The following is a 13,879-nucleotide window of genomic DNA, read 5'->3' on the forward strand; positions in this document are numbered from 1 at the left end:
TCAATAAGCAACAGGTATATGGATATAAACCAATGGGGAGGTTTATGTAATCATAGCACATGGGTGTAAGAAAGCAGAGACAAGGGTGCAGCCAAAAGAGAGCTGCCTCTCAACCACTATCCCATCTGGAAGCTGTGGAGGTGTGTCCATGTGTCGTGGCTGCTTAGGAGGAGGAGCCAGGTCCAGGGCCACTGAGTCTCTGGTCTATTTTCTCTCAGCTCCTAGGACCTGCTGCCGCCCCAGAATGGGGACCAGCCCAAGTCCTCAGGTCTTCTCCGCAGGGTCCCTCCCTCTCCTCCTGCCTGTCCAGCTGGGGCCAGGCCTAGAGTGGCTGCTGCTCCTGCCCTGCCCCTCACCGAGCCCTGCTCCCATCCCTCCCCATTTTCTGTTTGCATTCTGCAAGGTAAATATTAGTCCTGGGTCTAATTAGGACAGAGGACAAAGAGCACGAACACAGGAAACACCCATTCCCGTCTTGCCATCCTCCCGGCCTGGCCATACAGGTTTAGACTGCCATCACGTAGGGTCTGAGAAGATAGCAGGGCGGGGCCTGGTGCCGAGCAAAACAAAGAGGGTTCGCACAGACCTGGGGGTCAGGACTCCCATGAATTAGCTTAATTCCTGGGTGGCCCAGTTCCTAGATATAGTATAGTACATAGATACATAGATTCCTATTTTTCTATATATTTTTTAAACCAAGGATTAACTTATACTCAGCAATGTTTAAACAAATCCTAAGCGTTTAATTTTTTTTAAAGATTTTATTTATTTATTCATGAGAGATATATAGAGAGAGGCAGAGACATAGGCAGAGGGAGAAGCAGGCTCCATGCAGGGAGCCCGATGTGGGACTTGATCCCAGGACAGACGCTCAACGTCTGAGCCACCCGGGCGCCCCCTGACTCACATTTTTATGTAACCACCACCAGATCAACATTTTTAGCCCTACTCCAGAGTATTGTCCCTAAGATCACCACTATTCTAACCACCATCACCCTAGACCAGTTTTGCCTATCTTTGAACTTCATAGGAATGGAAGCCTAGGGATCCCTGGGTGGCGCAGCAGTTTGGCGCCTGCCTTTGGCCCAGGGCACGATCCTGGAGACCCGGGATCAAATCCCACATCGGGCTCCCGGTGCATGGAGCCTGCTTCTCCCTCTGCCTGTGTCTCTGCCTCTCTCTCTCTCTCTCTCTGTGACTATCAGAAATAAATAAAAATTAAAAAAAAAATTAAAAAAAAAAAAAAGGAATGGAAGCCTACAGCATATACCTGTTTGTGTCTGGCTTCTCAGATCAGTGGTCCAGTCCTTGAAAAACTGTGTAGTATCTCATTGCGTAAATATTTACCCATTTGATACCTATTGATGGGCATTTGGATTAGTTTCCTGTTTTGGCTATAATGAACATCACTGCTACAAATACTCATGCATAAGAGTAGATTTGCTGGGTCAAAAGACATACGCTTTGCCTAAGTCACTGATAAATGATCATCCTGAGTGGTGACACTTGTTTACACTCCCACCAGCAATACTTGAGAGTTCCAGTTGTTCAGATCCTCACCAACCCTCTATATTGTCCATATGTTTCACATTATCCACCCTGATAGATGTGCAGGTATCTCATTGTGGTTTTAATTTGGAGTCCCTGTTCACTAAAGATGTTGAGCCTACTTTTTTTTTTTTTTGAGCAGAATAGTGAAAAGATCTTACCTCACTAGTTTCTTTAAAAATTACATATTAAGGGAAGGGCTCCTGAGAAGTGTGGCTTCATCCTTGCCACTTCAGAACAGGCAATCCTCTTTTTTTCTGAGGACCAGCTGGGGCCAGTGCCGAGTCGATCAGGAGAGGGAGAAAAGGAAAGAGCAGAGGGTGTTGACCAGGAGGAAAAAACACATAATACATGGTCCCTCTTCTGGGGGGGGTAGGGATTCAGGGCTAAGGGTCTGCTGACCGCCCCCCCCATTCCCTTGCTGTCAGAACATCCCTATATACAAGCATCATAGCAGAAAAGAGAGCACTGGTTTGGGAGGCCAGGCCTGGGTTTCACCATCTGTAAAATTAGAACAATATTTGTCTCACAAGGCTGTTGCTGAAAAACTCATACTGATCTCTTTGCAGACTTGCTGAGCTCATGGCATGCTCACGTGCAGACATCACCATTAACAGGCAAGTCTTGGGCTGTGTCTTCCTCAAGCTATTTGCAGACAATATTCCAAAACAGAAAACTTTGGTTCTCTAGGCCCTGGGAAGATAACTGAAGCTTTCTTCTTAGATTTGGTTCCTGCTTCCACAGATTCATGCCTTGATTTATGTTGGGTGATGAATTCACGTATCATGGTGCTATTCAATTAGCAGGGAGAATTTCATTCTGAAGACTATGGGTCCTAACATCTTGTCAATGGCAAATGCTGGACCCAACCAAAACAGCTCCCAGTCTGTCATTTGCATAGTTATGATAGATGGTTTAGATGGCCAGCGTGGGCTCTTTGGCGAGGAGAGAGAGAGCGTGAAAATTCTGAAAGTCATGGTTTGGGTCCAGGAATGACAAGACCAACAAGAAGACTCTAGACCAGGGATGCCTGGGTGGCTCAGCAGTTGAGCGTCTGCCTGCAGCTCAGGATGTGGTCCTGGGGTTCCAGGATCAAGTCCCGCATTGGGCTCCTGCTTCTCCTCCCTCTGCCTGTGCCTCTGTGTCTCTCATGAAAAAATAAAATCTTTTTTTTAAAGAAAACTCTAGGGATCCCTGGGTGGCGCAGCGGTTTGGCGCCTGCCTTTGGCTCAGGGCGCGATCCTGGAGACCCAGGATTGAATCCCATATCGGGCTCCCGGTGCATGGAGCCTGCTTCTCCCTCTGCTTGTGTCTCTGTCTCTCTCTCTCTCTCTCTGTGTGTGTGTGTGAATATCATAAATAAATAAAAAAAAAAAAAGAAAACTCTAGGTTATTCTGATAAATTTGATTTTGTGTTTTATTTGATCTATACCATTCCTTTTGTCCCTGCAGAAGCACCCCCAGCTCTCAGAATTTGTAATCTTTGGGTTCTCACTTGCTGCAATTCTTTGGATTCCATATATACCGGTCTCCCTCTGATCTAGATGGATTCAGAGTTAAGTCTATCATTTTGTGGTAAATACTAAGCTACCCCTTCAAAGCATATTATGTTTATAAAGTATCACAATGCCTGCCACATACGAAGTATCCAGTAAACCCCACTATTATGTATGAAACTGGAAATACTCAATGCTGCCTGTGAAGGGCTCTTCCTAAAATAGTGAAGCTGAATTAAATGAGCCTCTAGCTTTAATTACTAGTTTATAGGAAATACAGATGATAAAGGAATAAGTTAGCCACCACCACAAGGAATGACAGACATTCAACAGAACAAATGGGTCCAGTCTCTCTGGCAAATTCATGACATGGAAATAAATGGGGTGGGTTGGAGAGACTGTTCAGGATAATAGAAACCAAGGAGAGAACTAACACCCAAATGCACAAGAGGAATAGAAGTACTATGATTGGTTTAGACTTTTGTTTTTTGTTTTGTTTTTTAATTTTTTATTGAAATTCGATTTGCCAACATATAGTATAAATACCCAGTGCTCATCCCGTCAAGTGCCACCCTCAGTGCCTGTCACCCAGTCACCCCATCCCCCGGCCCACCTCCCCTTCCACTACCCCTTGTTCATTTCCCAGAGTTAGGAGTCTCTCATGTTCTGTCTCCCTCTGATATTTCCCACTCAATTTCTCTCCTTTCCCCTTTAATCAAAACCACAATGAGATACCACCTCACACCAGTGAGGATGATGAAAATTAACAAGACAGGAAACAACAAATGTTGGAGAGGATGTGGAGAAAGGGGAACCCTCTTGCACTGTTGGTGGGAATGTGAACTGGTACAGCCACTCTGGAAAACTGTGGAGGTTCCTCAAAGGGTTAAAAATAGAGCTACGCTACAACCCAGCAATTGCACTGCTGGGGATTTACCCCAAAGATACAGAAGCAGTGAAGGCCTTTATCACCTTGTGTGAACACATCCTCTTGTTTCTCACCCCAAAAACATGCCTGCACACTTAAAGCGGATCATATTACCCACTAAGCACAAGGCGATAATGAAGGGTTGCATTTCTCCCAACAAGTTGGCGTCAAACAAAATCATGGGTAAGGCCAATGCTATGTTGTAAAACGAAGCTCTGTAATCACTGAAAACAGTAAAATTATGTTCCAAGACAGAGAATTTCAGAGCTGGAAAGAAGGTCAGGTATCATTAAATCCAGACATTTTGCAGCCTAGGGCTCCATGCATATACTACAGGATGGTCTTGTCCTTTTGGATATTTTTTTAAACCCTCAAAAATTGTGAATTTACCTTAAGACAAGGATAATTTTTTTCTTTTGTGGCTGACATTATATCTTTTGAGGTGGTTAAATACCTTATTTTTTCCCCCTCAATCTGATCAGCATTTTAAAATGAGTGAATTTCTATTTAATCAAAAGCTCTTAAAATTTAGGATTCAGGGGCAACTGGGTAGCTCAGTTGGTTAAGCATCTGCCTTCGGCTCAGGTCATGATCTCAGGATTCTGGGATTGAGCCCCGAGTTGGGGGGGGTCCCTTCTCAGTGGGGAGTCTGCTTATCTCTCTCCCTCTCCCCCACACCCTGCTTGTGCTCTAATAAATAAAATCTTAAAAAATATATCAGATCCACAGAAGAAAAAAAGTTAGCAAAAGGGCTCAATGGTGGAGCTGAGATTGCAAAGTAATGATCTGGTCCAAATTCCCTATGTCACTGTTTGGAAAGGGAGTCTCGAGGTGGGGAGCTAATTGACCAAGGCTGTAGTGTTGGTGCTATAAAGCTAGGACCGGGACTCGGACTCATGCCTCTCAGACCACTGCTCTTCACCTTGCATTACCTTCATCCCCTGACATTCTGCTAGAGTACAGCCTCACTGTTCCATGAAGCAAACCCAGTAGACATGCACCCCAAGTACAAAACTATTGGGAGTGATGCAGACGTGCCTGAAACAAGCAATACCTAGAGGAAACATGCAAGCACCTTAATATTCTCTTCCAAATTAAGAGGGCTGATAACAATACTACTAGTAACCAGCTACAATTTATTAACTGCTCACCATGTGCCGGGTACCTAGTACTGATGAGGTAGGCACCATAGTTACCCCCTTTTTACAGATGAGGAAACAGGGCAGAGAGAAGCCAAGTAACTTGCCTAAATTTATGCAGTCAGTCAAGGAAGGGTAGAGTCACGAACCACACCTGAACCTGTCTTGAGATGGGGCTTTTTACAGTCCATGATGCTTTGCCTTGTTTAGAGGTGCTTAAATGTAATTCAGATGATTGTAAGATTTTCTCATTTTATTGAAGTTGCAAATGGGGATAAAAGATCCCTTATCTCCTTCACCGTCTGATGTTTGGTTTAGCAGCTGCAGACACCATGCAGTCAAACCTGCCTCCAGGTTAAGGTGTCCTCCAGCACCACTTCATAGCATCTTTGCCCTACAGCAGGCAGCAGCATTCAAATGAATGCCATATCCACTAAACTGTTAAAAGTGACTTAATCTGGGGATGAAGGAAAGAAGTAGAGAATAAAGGGACTCTACTGTTCAGATAAACAAGAATTATTCTGACATCTGAAGATTATTTCCTCAATGAAAAACATTACTCCGGTGATCAATCTTTTCAAGAACAGCCACTGCATTTTAACTGGAAGACTTCTAAATTAGGGGTCAGAAGACCTGGCCTCTGTCTTGGTTCTGCTACTCAAGCCTTGGAAAGGATTCCTCTCAGGGCATCCATGTCTTCCTCTGCAATATGGGGAGCTTGCACAGTACTCTCTGACGCCTGCTCACACTCTAACCGTAAGTCCTGGCAGAACAGAGGCTCCCAAACCATGTGCCTTTGGGTCTGGTGGTTTTGATCTGACCCCACTCTGCATCACTAGGGACAGCTTTAACAGAGAGAAAAGTTCTCCGTTTATGTGGGGGATGTAGCAAGGGGGTGTAAGCATTCCAGGTTTGGGTGTAAGGAAGGTTGTGGGGTGTGGACAGGCATCCTCAGACCCAAAGCATGCCCAGCTTGCCCACGCAGCTCACCACCAAATGGGTAGTGAAGGAGGAGTGTGTTCTCCCTGCACAGCTGGGGATCGAGTGGTGGGAATGTCCCAGGACACCTAAACACACTTGGCAGACGCTGACTGCTAAGCTGTCAGCTGAGCTGGCACGACCCTGCCCAAAGCAGGAGCTAGAAAAGAATAGGACCTATCAAGCCTCACACAGGCTCCAAGAGCTAGGGCTGGCTTACTCAAAACTAGTATCAGCAGCTATTTTTTGTGCTTTGGATGGTATGACCTTTCTCTCCATAGATCACCACGATTTCCTGCTGTCCTCCCTCCCTGTGGACAGTTTCAGAATGATGCTTTGTCAACAAGCTATGCAAATTGGGAAGGTGCTGGGTAAATGTCAGTGGCAAAGCACGAGACACAGGACTGCCTGTGACACTGTGATTGAGTGCTGGGAAGCCAGAGAACACTCCACGTTTCAGTCCTGGCTCTGCCATTTACTGGTTATGTGATCTTGGCCAGCTCCAGCCTGGAGTCTGTGAAACAGGGGCCACGTCTAATTCCGCAGGACAGAGGATGGGACAAGAATCTAAGTTCTTCCTCTCTTGCCGCCTACTCCTCAAAGCAAATCCAATCTGGCTTCCACCTGTCCTTACTCAGCTCAGTGACTTCACAAACTTCAACCCTCTCGACAACAGCGAACTTTCTTGCCCACTTCTTTGGTCAAACCCTCTTCTTTCTGCTTCTGTGACACACACTTGACAGGTTTTCTATTTTGTTGGATGCAATTTCCGTGTCCCCTGCAAAGCCTCCCTCCTGTAAGTGAACCTGGCCCCCCTCTCTGCTCACCTCTTAAAACCCCAGCTTTGATGATCAGGACCTGGTCACTAGTGTCGTGACTCCCCCTCTACAGCAGCCTTTTCTCCCTATATCCTGCAGACTTCTGACAGCTTGTGGTTTCTACCATAGGCACTTCAAACTCGGCCCACCTCCAACCAGAATCCTTACTCTCACCCCAGTGCCACTTAATGTGCTAAGTCAGAAACCAGTAGTCAGCTCTCCCTCCTTCCCTCAGTCCATGAATTGTCACTTCTCTCAGAGAATTTATCTGCCCAAAATCCTCACCATGGCCCATAGTCCCCAACCTGCCCTTACCTCCATCCATCCTCTGCCTTGGCCACTCTGCTCATTTGTGTGTGTGTCTGTGTGTTTTAAGATTTTGTTTATTCATGAAAGACAGAGAGAGAGAGAGAGAGAGAGAGAGACAGACAGACAGACAGACAGGCAGAGGGAGAAGCAGGCTCCATGCAGGAAGCCCAATGTGGGACTTGATCCTGGCACCATGGGATCACACCCTGAAGTCGAAGGCAGATACCAACTGCTGAGCCACCCAGGCATCTCTGCTCCTTGCTCTTGTTTGAACCCGCTGGGCTTTGCTATACTATACTGTTCTCTTTCCCTGGAATACAGGTCCTACAGACATCAGTGTGGCTCATCTCCTCGTGGAGTTCAGATCTCTGCTCCTGTTCGTTATCAGAGGCCTTCCCTGACCTCCCTCTGTAAAATCACACTAGTTTTATCCTCTCCCCCAGCATGACTTTTTTTCACTACATTTATAATCATCTGACGTTTCGTCTATGCACACCAGGATGTAACTCTGAGAGCAGAGGCTGTTCCCATGCCATATCCCTAACTAGCATGCAGAAAGTGCTCACGTTTGACGATTCCATTTCTCTACAATTCTACTGCCACCACCCAATTCCCCATCACCTCAGCAGCCTTAACTGATTTCCCCACAACCATAACTCACCAGCCAATCCATCCTTGAGGCCTCTTCAAACACAAATCTAGTTATGTCATTCCCCTTCTCAAAACTCTTCAATGTTCTGAGAATAAAGTCCCAACTCCTGAAGCAAGGCCTGTGTGATCTGCCCCAGCCACATTCGTCTGTTGCTCATATCCCCCGGGCTCTCACCACAGGGTTGCTGCACGTGCAGCTCCCACCACCTCCACCTTCTCATCCATCAGATCGTGAGTGAGATGCAGGGCTGCAGTGTCGTTGAGAGTTTGTCTCGGCTCTGCTACCTAGTAGATGTGCCACCTTGAGCATGACACTCAAAGCTGCTTCCTCATCTGTAAAACCTGAATACTACTACCACCAACCTCACAGCGTTGCTATGAAGATTATATAAATATGAACAACTGGCCCAAAGTAAGGGCTGAGTATTTATTACCATTATTATTCCTTTGGGACATGTCCTTGATGCCCCAGACCAAGTTAAACCATCCCATCTAACACGTCCATATAGCACTAGCTAGGGATCCTCTGCAAACTCTTGTCCAGTGCTTCCGGCCTTAGCAGATCCTGAGCTCTGTAGAGAATGTCACCCCAGTCTAGCTCCCAGCTGCATCCTGGCACCCAGTGTGGTGCAGGTCCGCAGCTGATGTAAGACCTGTGTCCATTCCTTCCCTCAATAGGGTTGCCTTTGTCCAGGTCTTCAGAAGGGTCCAGATCTGGCTCTAGCTGCCTCCAGTTGGCCTGGTGTCTATCAACAAATAATAATAATAAAAAAAAACAATTTCACAGCCCTGGGATGGTGGCCACCTAAACCACCTATAGCTCAAGTTAGAGACAACAGTGAGCTATAACCTGAACTCAGCATCTAGTTTTTTTTAAGCCTCTGGCCTTTTAACCTTCAAGTCATTCCATTTGGTTTCTAAATGGAAGTGCTTGCTCCTCAGGGAGCTCAGTGGGAGTGATGATCCCAGCACTAAGCACACAGTAGGGCAATAGTGCTGCCAGGTACCTGACTACCTCACTGGGTGCGGTCACTTCCGCCATGTTTAAAGGACAAGCGTCTTGAGGAGTTCCTGGTGAGGGAAGCAGAACAAACTCTACTGAAGTCAATAAAAAGTTCTTAAACCTAGAACAGGATTACCTTATAGTCTTGGGAAACAATGTGGCAGTCCATAAACAGGAAGGGAAATCCCTGATCTGCTTCTCAGAATAGACTAGACTCCAACATGCAACCCAAGGACAGATGCAGACATCCAGCAGCTAGAAAACACTAGCTTTATATAGTACTCCGGGGGGGGGGGGGGGGGCAGGGGGTTAGGTGCCTGTCTCCACCTCCACCACTTCTGCCCAGGCACTAAAACCCATGTCCTTATGGATGAACACCAGGCTGGACGTGGGGCCTGGCTCTTCAGGCACCACAAAGCACTTATCCTGGCTCTCCGAAATGGTGACCTCAAAGACGTCCTGGGTTGGGGAGACGTCCTGCTCCCTGCATGCGTCTAGCAGTTCTGGTTCAGTCTGCAGTAATACTACAGTGGGCTCAGAAACAGCGGGTGGCACGGAGGGTGGGCTGGAGGATGGGTTGGTGGGTACCCCAGGCTGGTGACTGAGCTGGTGGCGCTTGAGGCTTTGGGGGAGGGTATAGCCCATGCCACAGGTGGGACAGCGGTAGGGCTTGTCAGCTAGGTGGGATTTGAGGTGGCGCCTCAGCTTGGTAGCCAGTGTGTAAGCACGGCCACACTGTGGGCATGGAAAGGGCCTCTCCCCTGAGTGCAGGCGCTCATGAGCACGCAGTGTGTGTGGGTCTCGAAGGGCTTTCCCGCACACAGGGCACAAGTAGGCCTCCCCAGTGTGAGAGATAAGATGGCGCCGAAGCTCAGGGAGCTGAGGAAAGGCATCAGCACAGTGAGGGCAGTGGTAAGGACGCTCCCCCGTGTGCAGTCGCAAGTGCCCACGCAGGTTGCCCCGCTGGCGGAATGCACGGCCACAGTGTGGGCACAGGAAAGGCTTTTCCCCAGTGTGGAGCCGCATGTGGTTCCGCAGGGAGCCCTGGTTGGCAAGAGGCCGGCCACACACAGGGCATGGGCATGGGGCAGGGGGAGCTGGCACCTGGTGGGTCTTGCGATGCAACCGCAAGGAAGGCCGGCGGGCGAAGGCCTTGCCACACTGGTCACAAGCAAAGGGCCTGGCACCTGAATGTACCACCTGGTGCTCTTTGAGGTCTCGCCGGGTGCCATAGGCCTTGTCACACTGTGGGCAAGGAAAGGGTCGCACCCCACGGTGGCCCAGCATATGGGCTTTGAAGCTCTCCTCTGAGCTATAGCTCTTGCCACACTCAGTGCAAAGGAAGGGTTTGTGGCCCGTGTGCACAAATGCGTGCTTCTTCAGGTGGCACAGTTGTAGAAAGGCCTTACCACATTCCCCACACCGGTACCGTCGCCTCTGTTTCGAGGAGCTTCCTGCTGGGCCAGGAGGGCTCCTCAAGCATGCTGGGAAGCCAGGTTGTTGCTGTTCTCCAGCCTGCTGGGCCCTGGGCTCCGAGGTCATTTCTCTGGGTGGGCACTGACCACTGGGACCACGTAACTTCTTGACCACATAAGCACGTAGCTGATTGTCCCTGGCAGAGGATGAGGAACTGGACTCACTGCTCTCTGTGCCCTGCTGGGTAGCAGAGCTGCTCTGAGATTCAGGTGGCATCTGTTTCTGGGCTGGGTCCTCCTCATCCATGCTGCCATCCTGAGGGAGCGGGCCAAGCAGTTGGGTCTCCTTGGAAAGCTGATCCTGGGTTTGGGGCTTGAGTCCAGGGCCTACCATACTCTCTGCCTGGATGCTGGGGGGTGACTGGTGACCAGGATCTGCAAGGCAAGAATGGGGTGCTGGGGTTAGTAGAAACTGTAACAGGTGGTAGCAATGGTGTCACCAGGAAATTATATGAATACCTGTCTCCTCCTACTCAGCCCCTGAACTTCAGGAGTGGCAATGACGCCAATCCCTCCCTTGGAACATGAACCACATGCTTTGTTTATCTTCATGCCCAGTCTCAGGTGCCTCCTGAGGAAGCACTCTTGGGAACCATGGTCCTCCAAACCTCTGGATAGTCTGAGAGAGGGCTATCCCAGAGGCCCCTATTATGCCTCTGGAGACACACACTTAGGATGAATTAGACTACCACGTCCTCACCTTAGCTCATCTGAAAATAAAAGAACCTCCACCCCCATCCCAGGTAGAAGAAATGTAAGAAATTGGAAACCTTATACACAATTTGCTGTCTTCATCAACATGACCTCACTATTCCAGAAAACTTACTCAGGAAGATAAAAGTTGCAAATACCGATAGTGTTCATTCTAAGGAAAAGACCCATCACTCTGCAATAGAAAGCATCAAATGACAGGTTATACCCCAAGACTCTTTTTTTTTCTTTTTTTTTTTTTTTTTGAGCCCCCTGCCTGGAAATTCTAGCCTTATGTCCATGGATCCTAAACTATTATCTCATGATTTTTTTTTTTTAATTTTTATTTATTTATGATAGTCACAGAGAGAGAAAGAGAGAGAGGCAGAGACACAGGCAGAGGGAGAAGCAGGCTCCATGCACCGGGAGCCCGACGTGGGACTCGATCCCGGGTCTCCAGGATCGCGCCCTGGGCCAAAGGCAGGCGCCAAACCGCTGCGCCACCCAGGGACCCCTTATCTCATGATTCTTATTCAACCGTGATCAAGCCCTGCCCCCATTACACACTGAAAGACACGCCTTATACCAGACTTCAAAATTTCAATAAATATTCAAGTTTTACCCTTGCCACTCAGAAAACCTACTAAGACTCTATAATGTTCTCCTGTATCTCCTTGGGCCATAGCTTTACTTTATCTTATCAATAGGTTGTTTGGGTGATAATTTGGGAAGCCAGTATTTATTTCCTATGTACCTGTCCAAGGTTCTGTTGCATCTTCCCCTGGGGAGTTCACCTCCTGCTGTACCACAGAGTCCACTTCTGTCAGCACAGCCATGGCTGCCTCTTCTTCTAGCCTGTGGCTCAGGCCATCAGAGGGAGGCTGGGGCCACAGGAGCAACTCAAAGCCTGGCAGTATGATCCGGTACACCTGCAGATGAAGCTTCTTGCTGATCCGCACCGGGGCCACATTTCCCTCACTTTCCAGCCTGCTCCGCTGCACCAAACTGCAAAGTAGAGGAAGAACTAGCTCAGAAGACCTTCTTCAAGTGTCCCTCCCTGAAGCCCCAGCTTCTGGGCCGTCTGAGTCCTAAAGACCCCATGCCTTTGGAACCCTCATTGCAGAAAGTCACCGGGTGGGGAATTACAGGGTGCTTCTGGTTCCCTCTCATGCCATGACAAAAAGCCTCAAAGGACCATCTTCACTACATACTCTCCTGTAACTTACCTGATCCAGCCTGAACTCTGCTCACAAGCACACACGTCTCCCCATGGGCCTAGTGACACGTCCTGAAATAAACCAATAAGAGTCCTTCTCCCATGTGTTTGGGGGGGGGGGCGGGGGGACCAGGGTTGGGGAGAAAAGGGATGTAACCTCTCCTGAGACAGATCTAATATGAAGCCCCTGGAAGGCTAATGGTCTCTGGTTCTGCCTCTACAGGACTGTGTTGTCTGATTTTTCACTCAGTAGGGATCAAAAGACTATACCCCTCCTCACCCTCCCACTGTGTGGAGAACTACTAAATTGAACACATTTCTGCACTCTAGTGAGCACCAAACCAAAAAAGTAGTAAGAGGTACAACAACTTTTCTTTTTTAAGACTTATTATGCAATGAAACCCTTTACCTGCACTATTTCATCTATTGCTCCACATAACCCTGAAAGATTAAAATAAAAGACACCGCCATCCCTTTATCTTACAAATGGGCTAAATGAGACATGTTATTTAACTGGCTAGGTGACAAAGCTGGGATTTAACTTCATGGCTTTTTTTTTATTCCAAATACCTTTGTTCTTGGCTTTCATCACTGCTGACACTATGTCCTATTATATACGTATCACATGTAATACATTCTATAGTCTAGCTTTCAGCAACCTTTTGCACCTTGATTCCTTAACTACTGCAAGTGAGGGGAAGAGGCAGTCCTGGAGAGAAGGGGCAAAACTGTCGTCGCCTGTCTCTTGAAATACCCTGCTTCTTCTAACAAACCGAAGAGCTGTCCAGAAATGGCTGAACCTCTTCCAGAATTTCAGTCACGGAGAAGACAAGTCCTATCCTTCAATACCTCCTTCCGCCGTGGCTTCACTCCTTCGTCCTTCTGCTCGGGGACGGACTCCTCTTCCAGCGGCCCCCAGAGCAGTCCCGGCTGCAGGGGCTCCCCGACACACCAGACCCCCAAGCGCTGCTCCTCGGCGAATGAAGGGCCAAGGGCCAAGCCCCGGGGGAGGCTCTGCAGAGCGAGGACGGCCCGGGTCGGCTCGGGCGGGAAGTCTTTGAGGCCCTGAGCACAGCCTTGTCCAGAGGGGATCCATCCCAAGTCCAGGCCCAGGCGCGGGTCGGGGGCTGCAGGGAGATGGGAAGGCAGTGAGGGGGCGGCCCAAGAGGCCGTGAGGGTGAGGACAGGTGCGGGGAGAAACCGCAGATCCGGCTAGGCTCTGGCAGTCTGAGGGACCTGGAAGGGTTCTACGTGGGCCCATCAGAGGTTCGAGGGGGTTCGAGGACTCTGGAGCCCCCAGAGACTTCTGAGGGCACCGGAGGAGGATCCCGGGCTAGGGAGGAAAGGGGCCTGAGGCAGAGAGTTCCCCAGGCAGGGAACGTCAGGTCTATCTAAGGCCAGGGCCCGGGGTCAGAAACACCTGAGGTGACTAACCCAACCGCAGTCTCTCGCCCTTGGAAAGCAACTCCTCCGCCTCCTCCATCCCCTCCAGAAAAGCCTCCTTCCGCCGGAAGTGAGCGTCTTCTATTCCGCTCCTCCCGGAAACAGTCATTGGCTTCCAAATTTCCTGTCAGGAAAGAATCCTGAGAGACTCATTGGAGTACGGAACCGCGAGTTGGGGAATACAG

General features: G+C 48.8%; 1 protein-coding gene across 1 annotated transcript; it reads right to left on the reverse strand.

Annotated features, from left to right (window-relative positions):
- Nucleotides 1–3,658: 3,658 nt before the first annotated feature.
- ZNF408 (zinc finger protein 408) lies at nt 3,659–13,747 on the reverse strand. Its single transcript, XM_055312554.1, has 5 exons — nt 13,686–13,747; nt 13,101–13,378; nt 12,262–12,323; nt 11,790–12,040; nt 3,659–10,720 (listed from the first exon to the last, which is right to left on the reverse strand). The coding sequence occupies exons 1-5, from the start codon at nt 13,732–13,734 to the stop codon at nt 9,180–9,182; spliced, it is 2,181 nt and encodes a 726-aa protein (XP_055168529.1). The 5' UTR covers nt 13,735–13,747; the 3' UTR covers nt 3,659–9,179.
- Between the last annotated feature and the right edge of the window lie 132 nt (nt 13,748–13,879).

The sequence above is a fragment of the Nyctereutes procyonoides genome, unplaced genomic scaffold, assembly GCF_905146905.1.
Source record: "Nyctereutes procyonoides isolate TBG_1078 unplaced genomic scaffold, NYPRO_anot_genome, whole genome shotgun sequence".
NCBI classification, from domain to species: Eukaryota; Metazoa; Chordata; class Mammalia; order Carnivora; family Canidae; genus Nyctereutes; species Nyctereutes procyonoides.

What these genes read in the sequence shown, in the direction of transcription:
- ZNF408 (XM_055312554.1), bottom strand. Translation starts at nt 13,734, where the DNA reads ATGGAGGAGGCGGAGGAGTTGCTTTCCAAGGGCGAGAGACTGCGGTTG. An exon ending in GGGCGAGAGACTGCGGTTGG is followed by an intron (nt 13,379 to 13,685) that starts GTTAGTCACCTC and finishes ATCTCCCTGCAG; the next exon opens with CCCCCGACCCGCGCCTGGGC. An exon ending in CAGAGTTCAGGCTGGATCAG is followed by an intron (nt 12,041 to 12,261) that starts GTAAGTTACAGG and finishes TCTACTTTGCAG; the next exon opens with TTTGGTGCAGCGGAGCAGGC.